The sequence below is a fragment of the Dermacentor albipictus genome, chromosome 1 (genome assembly GCF_038994185.2).
Source record: "Dermacentor albipictus isolate Rhodes 1998 colony chromosome 1, USDA_Dalb.pri_finalv2, whole genome shotgun sequence".
NCBI classification, from domain to species: domain Eukaryota; kingdom Metazoa; phylum Arthropoda; class Arachnida; order Ixodida; family Ixodidae; genus Dermacentor; species Dermacentor albipictus.
In genome coordinates, this window is record NC_091821.1 from 523,325,240 (window position 1) to 523,342,570 (window position 17,331).

At 43.8% G+C, this 17,331-nt stretch overlaps 1 protein-coding gene and 1 long non-coding RNA gene across 5 annotated transcripts in view; one reads left to right on the forward strand and one right to left on the reverse strand.

The window, feature by feature from the left end:
- LOC139054912 (uncharacterized) overlaps positions 1-17,331 on the forward strand; it is a 152,061-nt gene that overhangs the window by 130,488 nt on the left and 4,242 nt on the right. The gene's annotated exons all lie outside the window — the stretch shown is intronic.
- The window catches only part of LOC135908127 (very long-chain specific acyl-CoA dehydrogenase, mitochondrial-like), a 460,653-nt gene that overhangs the window by 64,464 nt on the left and 378,858 nt on the right, over positions 1-17,331 (reverse strand). For all 4 annotated transcript variants that reach the window (XM_065439879.2, XM_065439881.2, XM_065439880.2 and 1 more), the window contains one exon: positions 542-790. In XM_065439879.2, the coding sequence (XP_065295951.1) occupies positions 542-790 (249 nt within the window). The remainder of the gene's footprint in view (positions 1-541; positions 791-17,331) is intronic.

A 17,331-nucleotide genomic window follows, 5' to 3' on the forward strand; every position in this document is an offset into this window, starting at 1 on the left:
GCCACTGTGACATTGCAACATAGAAAAAACAAAGTTCTGTGAAGAAAAGCTGTTCGCTGACAGCTTTGCAAGTTCACAGCCCTTCTAGAAGTACACTGAAACAGTGAATAGATGCAACATTTACAAAGAAAGTACTGTACGGTACATTGTGTTGCAGTCTCAGAACTGAACGCACAATTATGGTAAACAGTTATACAAAGCATTGCGGAACATACATTCACAATAAACAAGGAAGACATGCATAGTTTATTATGCATATAATGCAAAGTTTTAAACACAATAAGGTCATCTGTTTTTCTAGGTCTAAACTACTCATACACCCAGCCTTCCTCATTCTGCATAATGGAACTTAAAACTTAATAAATGGGCTACCATACAAGAAATTATTTACATTATTTGTAGTCTCTAAGTTTAATACATAACTTTAGCTAATGTGGTGCAATGAGAAAGGAAGGGATCTGTTTAGGCAACACTACCTGCCCCAGACACAATGCAAAGTGATGATGAAATGTAGCAATTAAATCACGGTAGATGTGCGTACTTCAAGATGGTAGTCAGTGAACCCACGATCCATGTTTCCAGACAACAGGTAGGTAAGAGACTCGGCTGTGTAGAGGCGTGCTGCCATGCTGGCCAGTTTCTCCTGGATATTGCCAAAGGCCGCTAACCGGCTGCCAAACTGCATACGCGTCGTGGCATGAGTCACAGACTTGGTGATGGCCGCCCGCATGGTGCCGCACAGCACGGCCGACATGCCAAATCGGCCATTGTTCAGGATCTGCATCGCCACCTGCAGACAAGACAGGCATCAACAAGTGCAACAGGTGCTCTGCATTAACCAACCTGAACTGCTTCTTGCCTTTGAAAGACCCTAATAAACAAAAACAGTACTCTGCTGGGTGCCACTCTTATTTTGCACACTCATTCTTTGCTCAGCGTCAGACTCATGTCTGGCACTGTCGCATTGAGTGGCATTCCTTCACATCCACTTTAACTCATAGGGACTTGTTCACTCTTATGCTTCCCAGTACTCACCCGGGCTCACACTCACCTTCGCTGACATGCATAAGCAATCACTCGCATTCTGACTTGCATCTGCTCACACTGACTGCACTTGGTACAGCTGCATTTAGTCCTCTGAGACTTACAGGCACACAATGGCATGACGACAAAGTCGAGTTCGGTAACATGGCAGCTCTATCGAACAATAGCAGTGCCTCTACCTAGTTTTTCTGTGCATGGCTCCTGCAGGAAGCCAGAGTTGTGCGACTGTTTTCGGCATGCTGCTCACTTCGCCCAGCCAGCACCGAAGAGCACTGTCGTTTGCCGAGCACTATCATGAGGTCAAAGATAAGCTCTGCTGCACTGCGCCAAAGCTGGCTTGCCTGAAGCAATGCCAAGACTCCACATATTCTGGCTGGTCAAGCGTCGTTTGAAATGTCACTCATGGTTTGTTTCATTCCTCGATGGGGATATCACCAACCTTGTAATTACTGCCTCAGTGGCAGTAGTTACAAGTGTATTACCGTGCAATGAGTGACTACTTGGACATTTGTGTGACTGTCTGGAACCGTGCAGAACTGGTTCAGTTAAGAAGTCACTGTGGTGCTGGCACTAACAGCTCTAGCAGAATCAAGGAGTGTAGCTTGCTGAACTCGTTTTACACGGTGCAATGCAGAAAATCCCATAGGTGCTGCCAATTGCAACAACGAAATCGCTTCTGTCTTTTGATCCAAGTGCATGTATCTCCATACTGCACAAGGCTCATAACATGAGTAATGTCTAGACACAATATTGAGTGTACGCACGAGAGCTATACTGGAATCGTTAGTATTGACTTCCGCTGTTGTATCGACATAGTGGCGCAGGCCAATGGATGTAATTGCTGATGGCATAAATCCAGATCAGATGGAGAGATCAGATGGAGATCCACACCATTCAGCTGCCACAAGCACATGCATGCCTAATGAAACAGCAATAGTCTGGAGGCCATTGTCTGACGCTTAGGCTGGAAATTTTTCAGTAGCCGTATTTAGACAAAGGCATAAAAAAGAAACACATTACTTTGGCATGGGAGACAGAGTACTCCTCACAACATCCCTAAAAGACTAAAAAGAACAAACTATCATGAAGAAACCACCGACGATAATAGCCAATGTAAATGAATAGCCTGAATGAACGAATGAGTGAGGAATCGAACATTTCCTTTGCCGAGACCGACGGCAAAATAACAACGAAACAGGGCGAAAGAGACAAGGAAAGCTATCCGCTTTAAGAGGGGAGGCTACCCTCGGATACCAACTTTCTTGTTTATTGAGATATCTTCATGAAATGTTCAGGATAGACTCACAGCAAAAGCATTAGTAGAACTACAAAATTTCATGCAGTTATGTTCACTGGTTCTCAAGTTACAGCAATATGTCAGAATGGTGCACATGGTTTTCTCATTCCAGGCCTGGAGAATTTTTAAAAGGTGCTGCAACTGTGAAGATCACTATGATGATTCCCAGATTAATACCTCAGAGCAAGACAGAGCCCCCTTATTTTAATTTCCTTGCTGAAAAATTTTAGCAGGCCACAGAATTTAGCGTTCGTGATTAAGATTCTATCAATCACATTTTGATTAAATATCACAAATCACAGACACAATATATTAAAAAAAATGGGCTTGTCTTGCCCTCAGAAATTTATTCAGACACACAATAAAAAAGAACTTCTGGAAATCTGATGAGTGGTTAGAGAGATATGGCTAGAACAAACAGCCACACCAGCCAGAAAAGTCATTTTGAGCAAATGAGCTTTGAAAATTTTGAGCACATATATTGGTCTAAAATGACCCTGCAGCGTAACTAGAGATGTCCTTAGGCACTCTATCCTTTTGCCACCTTTACACCTTCTCTTGCAATCAATTCATGGCCTTTTTCAAGCACAGAGAATCTTTCTCTGCTGCCTGTTGAATGGCCAGGGGTTAGCCCCCCACTAATGAACACAGCTCTTGGGTGGCCCTGTGGCAGCCAGCATTATATCTTAAAACTGCCTCATGCAGTGCTGTCTCCCCAGCAATCAGTGATGCATCCTGCTCTTTGGGCATCAGGGACCACAGCACGGACTGAAATGATTCTGATGCATTCTGTGTCTTTGCTCCCAGGCAGCATTGCAGAAGAGAAGCCTGTGAGAGGTGCTCATAACAGGTAGCAGTGCTTCTGCAACATAGCCTGGAAGACTGTACCAATGCTTTGGAGGTGGCACACCACCACTCTTGCTGGCGTTATGACGACACCACAAGTCTGCACCCTCAGGGCACAAGTCATGGTGAGGATACTCGTCCGTCGATGTCACGTGGTGGTATGATGCCATCACTGCATGCTGCATTGCAGCCACAGCGTTAGAATTGTTCCGTAGGGCCCAGCCATAATAGTCGGTGAAATTCCGTAGGGCCTTTGTCAGCCTGCCCTTCCCTCCTAAAGCCTTGCCACTTTTCTGCACAAGGTTGTGCAGTGCTATTTCCATCCTCTTCTGGACGTGGTTCAGGCATTCCTCTTTCGAAATGGGGAGCAGTCAATAAATATTTTCTTGCGCAAGGGCAGAGAAGGTGGCACTATCTCCATCAGACACGAGCATTGTGTAATGGAAGCTGTGCTTTGGCACCGAACATGAGAAAAGGAGGGAGGTGCAGCGGTGGCGTACAGGTAGAACACCCGCCTCGCGTGCAAGAGGTCCGTGGTTCGAATCCCGGTGCCGGCAATTTTCCACCGGATTAAAAAAAAATCCGCGTGTTGATAAAGTTGCACAAACAGGCCTGGAGTGTGGCCTGATCCCGGTGACCAGAACCGGTAACGCACTCCCTCACCAGAGCAGGATTGGCCACCCTGGTGCAGTACTTGGCCACAACCTCCTATGAACACAACCATCAAACCCCGGCCCTCAGTCCCCAGCAGCTGCGAAGCAACTGACCACGGCGGCGGTCAGACCTGCGACGCTGCAGAAGGTGCTAAGAATCACTGGCTCCGGACAGGCCGCCATTGGAATATGAACCTGGCAACGTTTAATGCTAGAACGTTATCTAGTGAGGCGAGTCTAGCAGTGCTATTGGAGGAATTAGAGGGCAGTAAATGGGATATAATAGGGCTCAGTGAAGTTAGGAGGCCAAAAGAAGCATATACAGTGCTAAATAGCGGGCACGTCCTTTGCTACCGGGGCTTAGCGGAGAGAAGAGAACTAGGAGTCGGATTCCTGGTTAATAAGAATATAGCTGGTAACATACAGGAATTCTATAGCATTAACGAGAGGGTGGCAGGTCTTGTTGTGAAACTTAATAAGAGGTACAAAATGAAGATTGTACAGGTCTACGCCCCTACATCAAGTCATGATGACCAGGAAGTCGAAAGCTTCTATGAAGACGTGGAATCGGCACTGGGTAGAGTGAAAACTAAACACACTATACTAATGGGCGACTTTAATGCCAAGGTAGGCAAGAAGCAGGCTGGAGACAAGGCAGTGGGGGAATATGGCATAGGCACTAGGAATAGCAGGGGAGAGTTATTAGTAGAGTTTGCGGAACAGAATAATATGAGGATAATGAATACCTTCTTCCGCAAGCGGGATAGCCGAAAGTGGACGTGGAGGAGCCCGAACGGCGAGACTAGAAATGAAATAGACTTCATACTCTGCGCTAACCCTGGCATCATACAAGATGTGGACGTGCTCGGCAAGGTGCGCTTCAGTGACCACAGGACGGTAAGAACTCGAATTAGCCTAGACCTGAGGAGGGAACGGAAGAAACTGGTACATAAGCCGATCAATGAGTTAGCAGTAAGAGGGAAAATAGAGGAATTCCAGATCAAGCTACAGAACAGGTATTCAGCTTTAACTCAGGAAGAGGACCTTAGTGTTGAAGCAATGAACGACAATCTTGTGGACATCATTAAGGAGTGTGCAATGGAAGTCGGTGGTAACTCCGTTAGGCAGGATACCAGCAAACTATCGCAGGAGACGAAAGATCTGATCAAGAAACGCCAATGTATGAAAGCATCTAACCCTACAGCTAGAATAGAACTGGCAGAACTTTCGAAGTTAATCAACAAGCGTAAGACAGCTGACATAAGGAAGTATAATATGGATAGAATTGAACATGCTCTCAGGAACGGAGGAAGCTTAAAAACAGTGAAGAAGAAACTAGGAATTGGCAAGAATCAGATGTATGCGTTAAGAGACAAAGCCGGCAATATCATTACTAATATGGATGAGATAGTTGAAGTGGCTGAGGAGTTCTATAGAGATTTATACAGTACTAGTGGCACCCACGACGATAATGGAAGAGAAAATAGTCTAGAGGAATTCGAAATCCCGAAGGTAACGCCGGAAGAAGTAAAGAAAGCCTTAGGAGATATGCAAAGGGGGAAGGCAGCTGGGGAGGCTCAGGTAACAGCAGATTTGTTGAAGGATGGTGGACAGATTGTTCTAGAGAAGCTGGCCACCCTGTATACGCAATGCCTCATGACCTCGAGCGTACCGGAATCTTGGAAGAACGCTAACATAATCCTAATCCATAAGAAAGGGGACGCCAAAGACTTGAAAAATTATAGACCGATCAGCTTACTGTCCGTTGCCTACAAAGTACTAAGGTAATTGCAAATAGAATCAGGAACACCTTACATTTCTGTCAACCAAAGGACCAGGCAGGATTCCGTAAAGGCTACTCAACAATAGACCATATTCACACTATCAATCAAGTGATAGAGAAATGTGCAGAATATAACCAACCCTTATATATAGCTTTCATTGATTACGAGAAGGCGTTTGATTCAGTCGAAACCTCAGCAGTCATGGAGGCATTACGGAATGAGGGTGTAGATGAGCCATATGTAAATATATTGGAAGATATCTATAGCGGCTCCACAGCCACCGTAGTCCTCCATAAAGCAAGCAACAAAATGCCAATAAAGAAAGGCGTCAGGCAGGGAGATACGATCTCTCCAATGCTATTCACAGCGTGTTTACAGGAGGTATTCAGAGACCTGGATTGGGAAGAATTGGGGATAAAAGTTGATGGAGAATACCTTAGTAACTTGCGATTCGCTGATGATATTGCCTTGTTTAGTAACTCAGGGGACCAATTGCAATGCATGCTCACTGACCTGGAGAGGCAAAGCAGACGAGTGGGTCTAAAAATTAATCTGCAGAAAACTAAAGTAATGCTTAACAGTCTCGGGAGACAACAGCAATTTACAATAGGCAGCGAGACACTGGAAGTCGTAAGGAAATACATCTACTTAGGACAGGTATTGACGGCGGATCCGGATCAAGAGACGGAAATAATCAGAAGAATAAGAATGGGCTGGGGTGCGTTTGGCAGGCATTCCCAAATCATGAACAGCAGGTTGCCATTATCCCTCAAGAGAAAAGTATATAATAGCTGTGTCTTACCAGTACTCACTTACGGGGCAGAAACCTGGAGGCTTACGAAAAGGGTACTACTCAAATTAAGGACGACACAACGAGCTATGGAAAGAAGAATGATAGGTGTAACGTTAAGGGATAAGAAAAGAGCAGATTGGGTGCGGGAACAAACGCGAGTTAATGACATCTTAGTTGAAATCAAGAAAAAGAAATGGGCATGGGCAGGACATGTAATGAGGAGGGAAGATAACCGATGGTCATTAAGGGTTACGGACTGGATCCCAAGGGAAGGGAAGCGTAGCAGGGGGCGGCAGAAAGTTAGGTGGGCGGATGAGATTAAGAAGTTTGCAGGGACGGCATGGCCACAATTAGTACATGACCGGGGTTGTTGAAGAAATATGAGAGAGGCCTTTGCCCTACAGTGGGCGTAACCAGGCTGATGATGATGAGAAAAGGATGACAGCTGCCTCAACCTCCATCGTCCAGACTAAGAGTGTTTTTCTGGCACACATGATCCTCCTACCAGCTTGCGTAGCTTGGGTCTCCAGGCTTTGGTCCTACTTGGCAACCAAGGCACTGGCTCGATAAAGCAATGGCGTCCAAGGCCAATATGATATTCAATTATTGCACCAACTCCAATATGGGATGTGTGGCCACGCTTGTGCCATGTTCCATCAAAGTTTACTGTGATATATACCCCTATATGGATCCCTTTCCTTGTAGGTGGTTTTCACAGCAGAAGCAGATTCTGCATAGAACTTGTCTATGCACAGTGTCAGCGGTTCCCTGAATTATATCCAAGTGCTTCTGAAAAGTCTTGTGATGCAGGCCATGATGGGACACGTTCATCGCTGCCTAAAAGTCACTGAGGGCTGTTTGTCCCTTCCCTATCTGTTTTGTTTCCCCAATGGCTCTTACATTCACGTCAAAGGCCATTGAGTCATCCTGACAAGCAGAACTCCACGAGCTTGCAACTACAATGTAAACACAGCAGCTCAAGCTTTGTTGCAAGTCCAAGCTGGGTGCCTCTTTGAACCTTCATCCCAGTCATGAAGCAGTCATGAAGCAGCCATAGCACAGGGTCCTGGATGGCAGGTCGCCTAGGGTAGCCATTTGCACAAGGAGACATTTTTTGCCTTCACTTGTAGTGGAGGCAGCTTCAGGATCGCGCTCCATTGCTTGAAATTTTTGCTCCGTCGCTGACATAGTGCCAAGTCCTCGTTGCACAGCAGCACATTTTTTATCCGCTGCCTCTTTCTCCTCACACGTCAGAAAACGTGCTTTCAAGTGTACAGTGGACGACGCAATCGCGCTGTCTGAGGCACATGAAGAGAGGATGTGGAAGCCACTGTCGATGAGCCCAAGACACCAGGCGCACTCGTCACGACAAATTCTTGTGCCAGTGGAGCAGGAGTTACGTTGCTAGAAATGTCGACGCAACCATGCTCTTGCGTAGATGAAGCAGAAGCTGCCCCATAGGAACCATCGGTGCGATCATTGTCGGCGTGCAGGCGAGCAGCGAGCTTCGCCATGCGGGCAAGCTTCATAGAACGATTCCTTGCAACGAACGCGTGTAGCGTCTTCAGTTTCTTTGGCCGCATCGTGGTCGACCGCACAACAATCGGCAGGCTAAACGCGCAGCAGCGGATTGGCAGCAGCGGCGTTGCATGATCCAAATCTAAGCCGGAATCTTCTGTTTGCGCAGCTCTCCTTGTCGGCCTCTGCTTCTTCGGCGATTATCTTCGTGGTGCTGTCCCACCGCTTTGCTTCCTGGAAGGCGCTGCATCATCCACACAGGGTGAATCTGCGACTGCGTAGCCTCATCGGGGCATGCGCCCAGCATCGGCAAGATCACCACTGGAGTTCGCTGCGATCGCAGGGCGCCTTATAAACGAGTTGACATCGACGCCTGCTCTTCATTTACAGCAGCGGCATTGCATGATCCAAATCTAAGCCGGAATCTTCTGTTTGCGCAGGTATTCTAACTTTGATCCCTTTTTTTCTCTCCACTGCTGCTGCTGCCATCAATCGCGTTTCTTTTTTTTTCTATCTGAGCCTGTTTTTAACACGCACACCATGCTGACAAATGCAGAACTATCGAAAAAAATTGAGGAGCTGGAACTAAAGGTTAACAACATGGCTAAAAACACGCATGAACTCATCTTTGGCAAGATCTTGTTGAGGATGAAGGAGTCTGGGATTGATCTTGTGGAACTGAAAAAGGAAGTGTATTCCTTGAGTACAAGCACTGAACACTTCAACGGACTTATAGAAGAGCTTCGTAGCCAAAATGCTACACTAATCGTTGAGGACACCAAGCTGAAATCTCAGAACCAGTCACTGACTCGCAAGGTTGAGGAACTAGAACAGTACTCTTGCCTTAGCAATGTCGAGGTCAAAGGTATTCCCTGTTCTCAAGGAGAGGACTGCGTTACAATTATGCAAACGGTAGGGGACAGAATTGGCTGTCCCGTATCGCCTAGCGATCTGGACATTGTTCATCGCGTTCCCACCAGATCTAATGACAAGAAAAACATCGCTCGTTTTCATTCTAGAACGAAGAAAGCTGACTTTGTTAGTAAAGCGCGTAAAGCTAAAATTTGGCTTAGTGACATTGGATTTTCCAGCTCTTCCAACGCTCCCAATTTTGTAAATGAGAATTTGACCCCATCTAACAAGGCTCTCTTCTCCAAGGCTCTAACTTTGAAGAAATAAAGAAACTGGATGTTCCTTTGGATGAACAACTGTCAAATTAAGGCTAGGAAGACTACTAACAGCAAAGTTCTGCGTATTCGTGACGAATCCGACTTAACCAAATTAGACTAGGCATAATTGTTTAACCAGTTGACACAACAAACATGGCTTCTACACTGAAAACCGATCAATTGAATTCTTTCTTAAATGGATTTCATTCCATCATCCATTTTAATGCTAAGAGTCTTCGTAAACACTTCGACGCTATCGATAATTTCCTCGCATCACTAACAAATCCGTTTTCACTAATTGCCATTACTGAAACCTGGTTATCTGACGATGACATAAATTTGTATTGCTTCCCTAACTATAAAGTGGAATACTGCAACAGATTGACGACTAATCACGGTGGTGCTGCCATTTATGTTTCTTCTAATATTGCTTATCGAAGAAGACATGATCTATTCTTAACCGTTACTAAGTGCGAATCTGTTTGGATTGAAATCAGTAACTGCTTTCTTGCTCAAGATAACAAGAACTTCATATTTGGCTGCATTTACCGTTCTCCCTCATCGTCAGTCAATGAATTCTGTACCAATCTCGATGATATTTTACATACTATGTCACTAGAAAATAAAAATGTTGTTATAATAGGTGATATAAACATTAATTTACTCGATGAAACATCACCCATCTGTATTAACTACAGTAGTTTATTCCACAGCTACGGATATGATTGCTTAATCAATATGCCCACACGCGAAGTCTATTACGGTACAGGCTCACTTATTGATCATGTTCTTTTTAACCTGCGTCATTCACCAGAGGCAAACGTTTTGCACATCGACATCAGTGATCATTACCCCCTGCTTTTAAGTTTCAATTCTAATGTACGACCTTACCCACTTTCACACACTAAAGACGTTCTTGACAAAGATTGCTTCATAACTGCTGTTGCTAATACAAACTGGTCTGAAATTAAATCACTACATGACCCACAGAAAGCTTTTTCCAAATTTTTTTCTCTAATTAGATCATACTTCCGTAAGTTCACCTCCAAAAAGAAATGAAAAAAAATGTGTCATTCGTTCACAATCCATGGCTCTCGCAGTAGCTAGTAGCACAAATGCGCAAACGCGATAACTTATATAGGAAAACTAAAAGGCAACCATTTAACATGAACGTGCGTGCCAGATATAAAAACTTCTGTAACACTGTTAACTGTAAAATGAAAACAGCTAAACGCTTGCATTTGAGCAAAGAATTTTACAGGCAGCTAATAACACTAAACAGAAATGGGAGATCGTCATCATCATCATCATCATCATCATCATCATCAGCCTGGTTACGCCCACTGCAGGCAAAGGCCTCTCCCATATTTCTCCAACAACTCCGGTCATGTACTAATTGTGGCCACGCCGTCCCTGCAAACTTCTTAATCTCATCCGCCCACCTAACTTTCTGCCGCCCCCTGCTACGCTTCCCTTCCCTTGGGATCCAGTCCGTAACCCTTAATGACCATCGGTTATCTTCCCTCCTCATTACATGACCTGCCCATACCCATTTCTTTTTCTTGATTTCAACTAAGATGTCATTAACTCGCGTTTGTTCCCTGACCCAGATCAGCTCGTCAGCTCCTTTTTAAATAGACACACACGACTAAACCAGGTATCCAGAATTTTCAAGAATGGAGTAGACCTCGATTCCCCTGCTGAAATAGCTGAGGCTTTTAGTAGTTTTTTCTTCCCTAACAATCCACCTACTCTTGCAGAAAACATTAACATGAACCGTCTACCTCATTCATTCTTTTTATTTCCTACAATGCTAGAAGAAATAACTGCCGTTATAAATAATCTAAAATTGACAAGCGCTGGAATTAGTGAGGTCCATCCTGCTAACATTAAACTTATTTCGCGCCTAATTTCAGACATACTTTCATTTATTGTTAATTTAATATTCAGGACTGGTTTATTTCCCTCTGAACTGAAGCGTGGCAAAGTTATCCCAGTTTTTAAAAAAGGCGACAACTCACCACTGCACAATTGCAGACCTATTTCCATTCTGCCGTTCTTTGGAAAAGTTATTGAGAAACTAATTGAAGTACGGCTAACAAAATATCTTTCTAAATTTATTATCATCTCTGCATGTCAGTTCGGTGTTCACCCTGGGTATTCCACAGAGCTGGTACTTATTCATCTTATTGACCAACTCAAAAAAAATTATTGACAAGGGATTTTCGCCGCCTCAGTTTTCATCGATCTAACGCAAGCATTTGATAGCATTAATCATAATATCCTATTTTCTAAGCTCGAAGCAATTGGCATTTGCGTTCCTGCCCTTTTGCTACTAAAAAGCTACTTATATAACCGGGCTGAAGTTGTTTCAGTTTCCAGTGCTTATTCTCGACAGCGAACTTCTAACATCGGTGTGCCTCAGGGCTCCATCCTGGGGCTACTCCTGTCTTTAGTTTATATTAATGATTTACCTGATTGTCTTTCTTCGACAAAATGCGTTCCGTTTGCTGATGATACCACTATATTCACTTTTCATAAAGATATCTCATCTCTCGTTAATAAACTAAATGCTGACTTAGAAAATATTCTAAGGTGGCGTAACGTTAACATGTTATCTATTAATGCAACTAAGACTAAATTTGTTGTATTCTCCTCACATCAGCGAAACATAGTGTCCATTCCATCTATCAGTCTTGGTCCCCACTGCCTTCATCCAAGTTCATGTTCATCTTTCCTTCGCGTTCTACTTGACTGTAATCTGAAATATCACAATCATATTGCTCACATAAAAAAGAAAATAGCTTATGGTATACACATCTTAATTAAAGCCCGCCCTTACTTCACACGTACCGCATTGCTCTCACTTTACCACTCTTTCGTCCACTCTCACATTACTTATGGTATCATATGTTGGGGAAACACCTATAATACTCATATTACGTCTCTACAAACAATTCAGAACTGAGCCATCAGAATAATTGCCTATAGTTCATGGTTTTCAAACGCCACTTCCCTACTACATCCTTACTAACATCCTTACTATTTCTGGGCTCACTAAATACAACCTAGGTATTTTTTTCTACAGATTTCTACATAATGAGCTACCGTCGATCATATTTTCACCATCTAACCTGACAACTAATAGTACCACCAGATTCGCGTTAAATAACAATTTTCTTTTACCACAAATCGGCACTAACTATGGTAAACAAACCGTGGAATTCACTTCGATATCAATATCAAGCTCGTGCTCCAGAGTACGCGCTGCCCGAGATAGGTACTTTTCGCACGATTTGCCATCCCTGCTCACAACTAACACAAAAAAATTTTGGGAATCAGTGTGTCCGGAGCAACAGGACGGCAACATCATTTTGCATGATAACGACCACATTCCCATTCCAGATTATGACTGTCCAAACGCGTTCAATTCATTCTTTTCATCAGTATACACCATAGAAGACGTCTCAAACGTGCCTGAGGTAGCTGATCTTGACTACCCTTTCTTACAGCCCATCGACATTACTGTCGACCGCATCGCATGCATTATAAATAATCTGAAAGTATCCACATCAGCTGGCATTGACGACATAAACTCAAAAATACTAAAAAACACGATATCAGTCTCGAGTAAAATATTATCTCATATATTCCGACAATCGCTATCGACAGGAATGCTTCCCCAAGACTGGAAAATCGCTAAGGTCATTCCCATCTTTAAATCTGGCAATAGAAATTCACCACTAAACTACAGACCCATTTCACTTACTTCCATCTGCTGTAAGATGCTAGAGCATATAATCACCTCCCATATTTACAATCATTTAGAGAATAATAACTTTTTTTTTCACAAACCAGCATGGATTTAGGAAGGGTTTATCGTGCGACACGCAACTATTTGAGTTCACGACTGAATTACATTTTAATCTGGACAAAAACCTGCAAACTGACTGCATGTTTTTAGATTTTTCAAAAGCCTTTGATCGCGTAGCTCACTGCCGACTAATTTCTAAACTGCCTTCGTTGTCCTTAGATTCACTAACGCTATTTTGGATTCGGAACTTTCTTACCAATCGGCAGCAGTTCACCGTGGTTAATAATTTTTCCTCCCCGCTCTCTTACGTGTCTTCTGGTGTGCCACAGGGGTAGTGTCCTCGGTCCACTACTTTTCCTTATATATATTAACGACTTACCGAATAACATTCCTTCTCATGTGCGGATCTTTGCTGACGATTGTATAGTTTACCGAGAAATTGCTAGTACTGATGACCACGTAAAAATTCAAAATGATCTTGACCTCATTAGCAGTTGGTGTAGGACCTGGCTAATGTCGCTTAATCCAGATAAATGTAAAGTAATGTATTTCACTCGCAAACATTTCCTTTCCAGCTTTCCATACTATGTTAATAACAATCCTGTGTCTGTAGTTACTTTTTTCAAATACCTAGGCGTAACCCTGACAACAAACCTTTCCTGGACTACACATATAAACAATATCTGCAGAAATGCCTCCCGCTCCTTGGGATATTTACGCCGGAACCTCCGTAAGACGCCGACAAATATCCGCAAATTAGCCTACCTTACATTTGTTCGCCCTAAACTTGAATTCGCTTCTTCGGTATGGTCCCCTCATTACATTTATTTAACCACTATGCTAGAATCAGTTCAGAATAGAGCCGCTAGATTTATTTCACAAAATTACAACTGGAACGAAAGTATAACGCAAATTAAAAACAATCTATCAATTCCTTCTTTGACCACTCGTCGTGATGTAGCACTTATATTGCTGTTTCACAAGTACGTTCACGGACCGAGGCCATCACCAATAGCTCTGCAAGTTTCTCCATTCACCTCACGAAGATTGCATAATCATCATTCTTTCACGCGCATCTGCGGCAAAACAGACGCTTTTAACTCATCTGCGCTTCCACGTGTCATCCGCTTGTGGAACGACCTTCGCGATATCCTGGTAGCTGAAGCTAACAAAGCAAAATTCTGTCACGACATAAACATTCATTTCTTACTTTAAAAAAATAAATAAAAAAACTTGTCTGTGTTGCTTCTTGTATGTTTTTTTTCTTTTTATCTTAGAATTATTTACTTGGTGACTTACTCATTTACTTGAGTCTTCGTTGTGTTTTCATTAACAAAGCATTGTATATTGTATAATTTTGTATAATTGTTTGCTCTTTACACTGTGTCAATTTCCCCCCCCCCCCTTACCCAATGCCCATTCTTCGGGCCTGTAAGGTATTTTGAATAAATAAATAAATATGGAACACTCTTCCTCTCATTACAAAAAATACAAGATCTTTACACCAATTCAAAAGGGAACTGAAAATGCATTTATTATTGACAAACTAATGAGAAAATTTACTGTAACCGTTTTTTGTCCGTTCTTTCTTGCTTTTTTGCCTTTTTTGTTTGTTTTTGTAGTAAATAAACAGCTGGTATATTTTTCACATGCAATTTATTATGTTACCGTGAGATAAGCTAAACCTTGTTATTATTTGTAATGAATTCTGTATTTTGCTCTGTTAACGTTCATTTCCTGTTGTATAATACCTTATTATATGTTATTGTTGCTTTGAGATGTGAATTATTATAACTATTCTTGTACAGGAGGTGCCGATACAGTCTTTGACTATGGGACCTCCTCCTGCATACTAGATAGTTGTAATTTGACCCAAATTCTAACAATAACTTCCGATTATGATTTTGATTATGACAACGGTGTCGTAAAGACGGTTGGAAATCATCTCGTAACGATGATAGAAACTTGGAGAATATGTGAATGGCTGCAACGATAGACGATGACAAGCGGAACACACAAAGGGCGCTGACGATGGAGGAGCCGAAGCAGACGACGGCCGGACGCATTATGCAGGAGACCACTACGTCATCGCACGCAGCAACCAATGGGAGTCGCGGGCTCCCCTGCGTCCTTGAGGAACGCACGTTTAAGCCACTCTCAGCTTCGCGTCTCAGCCACGGGTAACTTGAAAGCTCTCGCGAGCCCTCCAATCATGAGCAATTTACGCCTCTCCCACGCTGCCGCCACCGGCGCGGGTGGCGGGGAAAAAGAAAGCACGAGAATGCACGAACAAAACAACAATGAATGAGGGGAGCGGTGGAGAAATGGCATTCGCATCAAGTAGGGGTATTAATGCGATAGAGTTAAGGAGCTCGTGTCGCAGAAAAGCCGGTGTCGTCGGTGTCGTCGGCGTTGGCCGCGAGCGATAAATCCCAGCAGGCACTTCATGAATAAAAAACAACTTGCAACATGGGCTGGGTGGGAATCGAACCAGGGTCTCCGGAGTGCGAGACGGAGACTCTACCACTCAGCCACGAGTTTTTTTTTTCTTTATTGCCTGACTTTGACAAAGAAAGAGCAGCAATAGCAATACATAAAACAAAACATAAAAGATACAATGAACATGTCGTATTGACATAAACAGCCTGGTGGGAGGCTGGCTTCGCCACATTAAAATTCATTTAGAGCCATCAATGGCTCCACCCTTGACAGCCACTCGGGAGTATCCCCACCGACCTTCAAAATCTCAACAAACCGATGCACAGTTTCACGGAAATAAATTCGCGTTGGTCGTGCGTCGGGATCGCAGTAGTATCCTGCCATTCGAGAGCGCCAAATACTGTGGAGGCCAATTAACATTATTAAATCAAACGGAAAACCATCCTCGTTAGCAATGGGTAGATACCGTATTCCATGAGGGTCGAGGGGAAACTGTTTCTTTAACGTTCTTTGTAGTACGTCCCAAAAAAATACCCCTCCCCAACAATGAAGAAAAACGTGATCTATCGTTTCTGGTTGTTTGCAGATAAGGCAGTGAGATCCCCATGGAAGAAATAAGCCCTTTTCCTGTAAAAACATTTTTACTGGCAATGTTCCAGTGTGTAACTTAAAAAAGAAGGTTTTAACCCCTGGCGCAACTGGCATTTTTTTTACTCTCTTTAACACGTCCCTACCAGGGCCTCCACTGTACAGGGCTCTGTACATTGGCTCCGGCAGAACAACGTCACACAAATCTTTGTACAATTTTTTCTTTTTTACAGTTGATAAATATTCATTTGAAAACCTCGTCGCAAGGAACCGTACACTTGCGACAACTTCTCTAAAATATCCAAAAATGCCTCCCGTGAGTGTTTCGGTTGAAACAACAAAGTTTGGCAACGCGCGCCCGAGCCTTACTTGGCATGCGGTGCGCAAAAAAGGATCGCTGACGTCGCGAAGGAAAAGAAACCTGTTCACAATCTGCCGCAAAAAAAGGTGTCCCAGGCCCAATCCACCATTCTTGACTCCTCTGAACAAATTTGTTCGGCTGCACCTTTCCCATTGCGCATCCAACACGAAAATGGCAAAAATTCGATGCAGCTTCTGTACATTGAGTCTTGCACAATGTAACACCTGCATTACATACCACAGCCTACTAATAAAGAACAGATTGCACACGGTGGCTCTAGCAAAAATCGATAAGTTTGTTTCTTTCCACCTTTCCGCCTTTCCACGTGTATCATGCGTCTGCGCTGTCCAATATGTCGCGCTATCACGGTAGCATTCTAGAGGTACTCCCAAGTATCTCGTTGGGGTCGTAACCCAGGACACGTTTGCGAAGCGGTCGGGCGTCGATTGCCATTCTCCGTGCCAGAGCCCTAGTGATTTTGCTAAGTTCACTCTGCTGCCTGTTACTTGGCAGAAGTTCTCTACACATTTAATAGCCTCAGTTACACCTTCCCTACTGGTTGAAAAAACCGCCACATCATCCGCATATGCCAACAGCTTGACTTCCGCTGCTTGCAACCGAAAACCGGGAATTGTCTGTTTTTTCATGATGTTTAAGTACATCGCCTCTATGTAGATGCAGAACAAAAGAGGGCTAAGGGGACAACCCTGGCGTACCGACCGCTGCACGCTAATGGGGGCCCCCAGACTCTGGTTAACGATCAATCTCGTCGTGCAGTTCCGATACGCCAGGGCGACACCCTCGCGAATAACAGAACCAACGTTAACATGGTCTAGTATGCAAAGCAAAATTTCATGCGCGACACAGTCGAAAGCTTTTTCAAGGTCTAGTTGTAAGATGGCCACGCGGCTATTTGTAATATCGCAGCATTCCAGCACGCATCTTGCTGTGTGAATATTAGTCGTAATAGATCGTCCCTTAATCCCGCACGTTTGATGCGGCCCAACGATTTCCTGGATTACTGA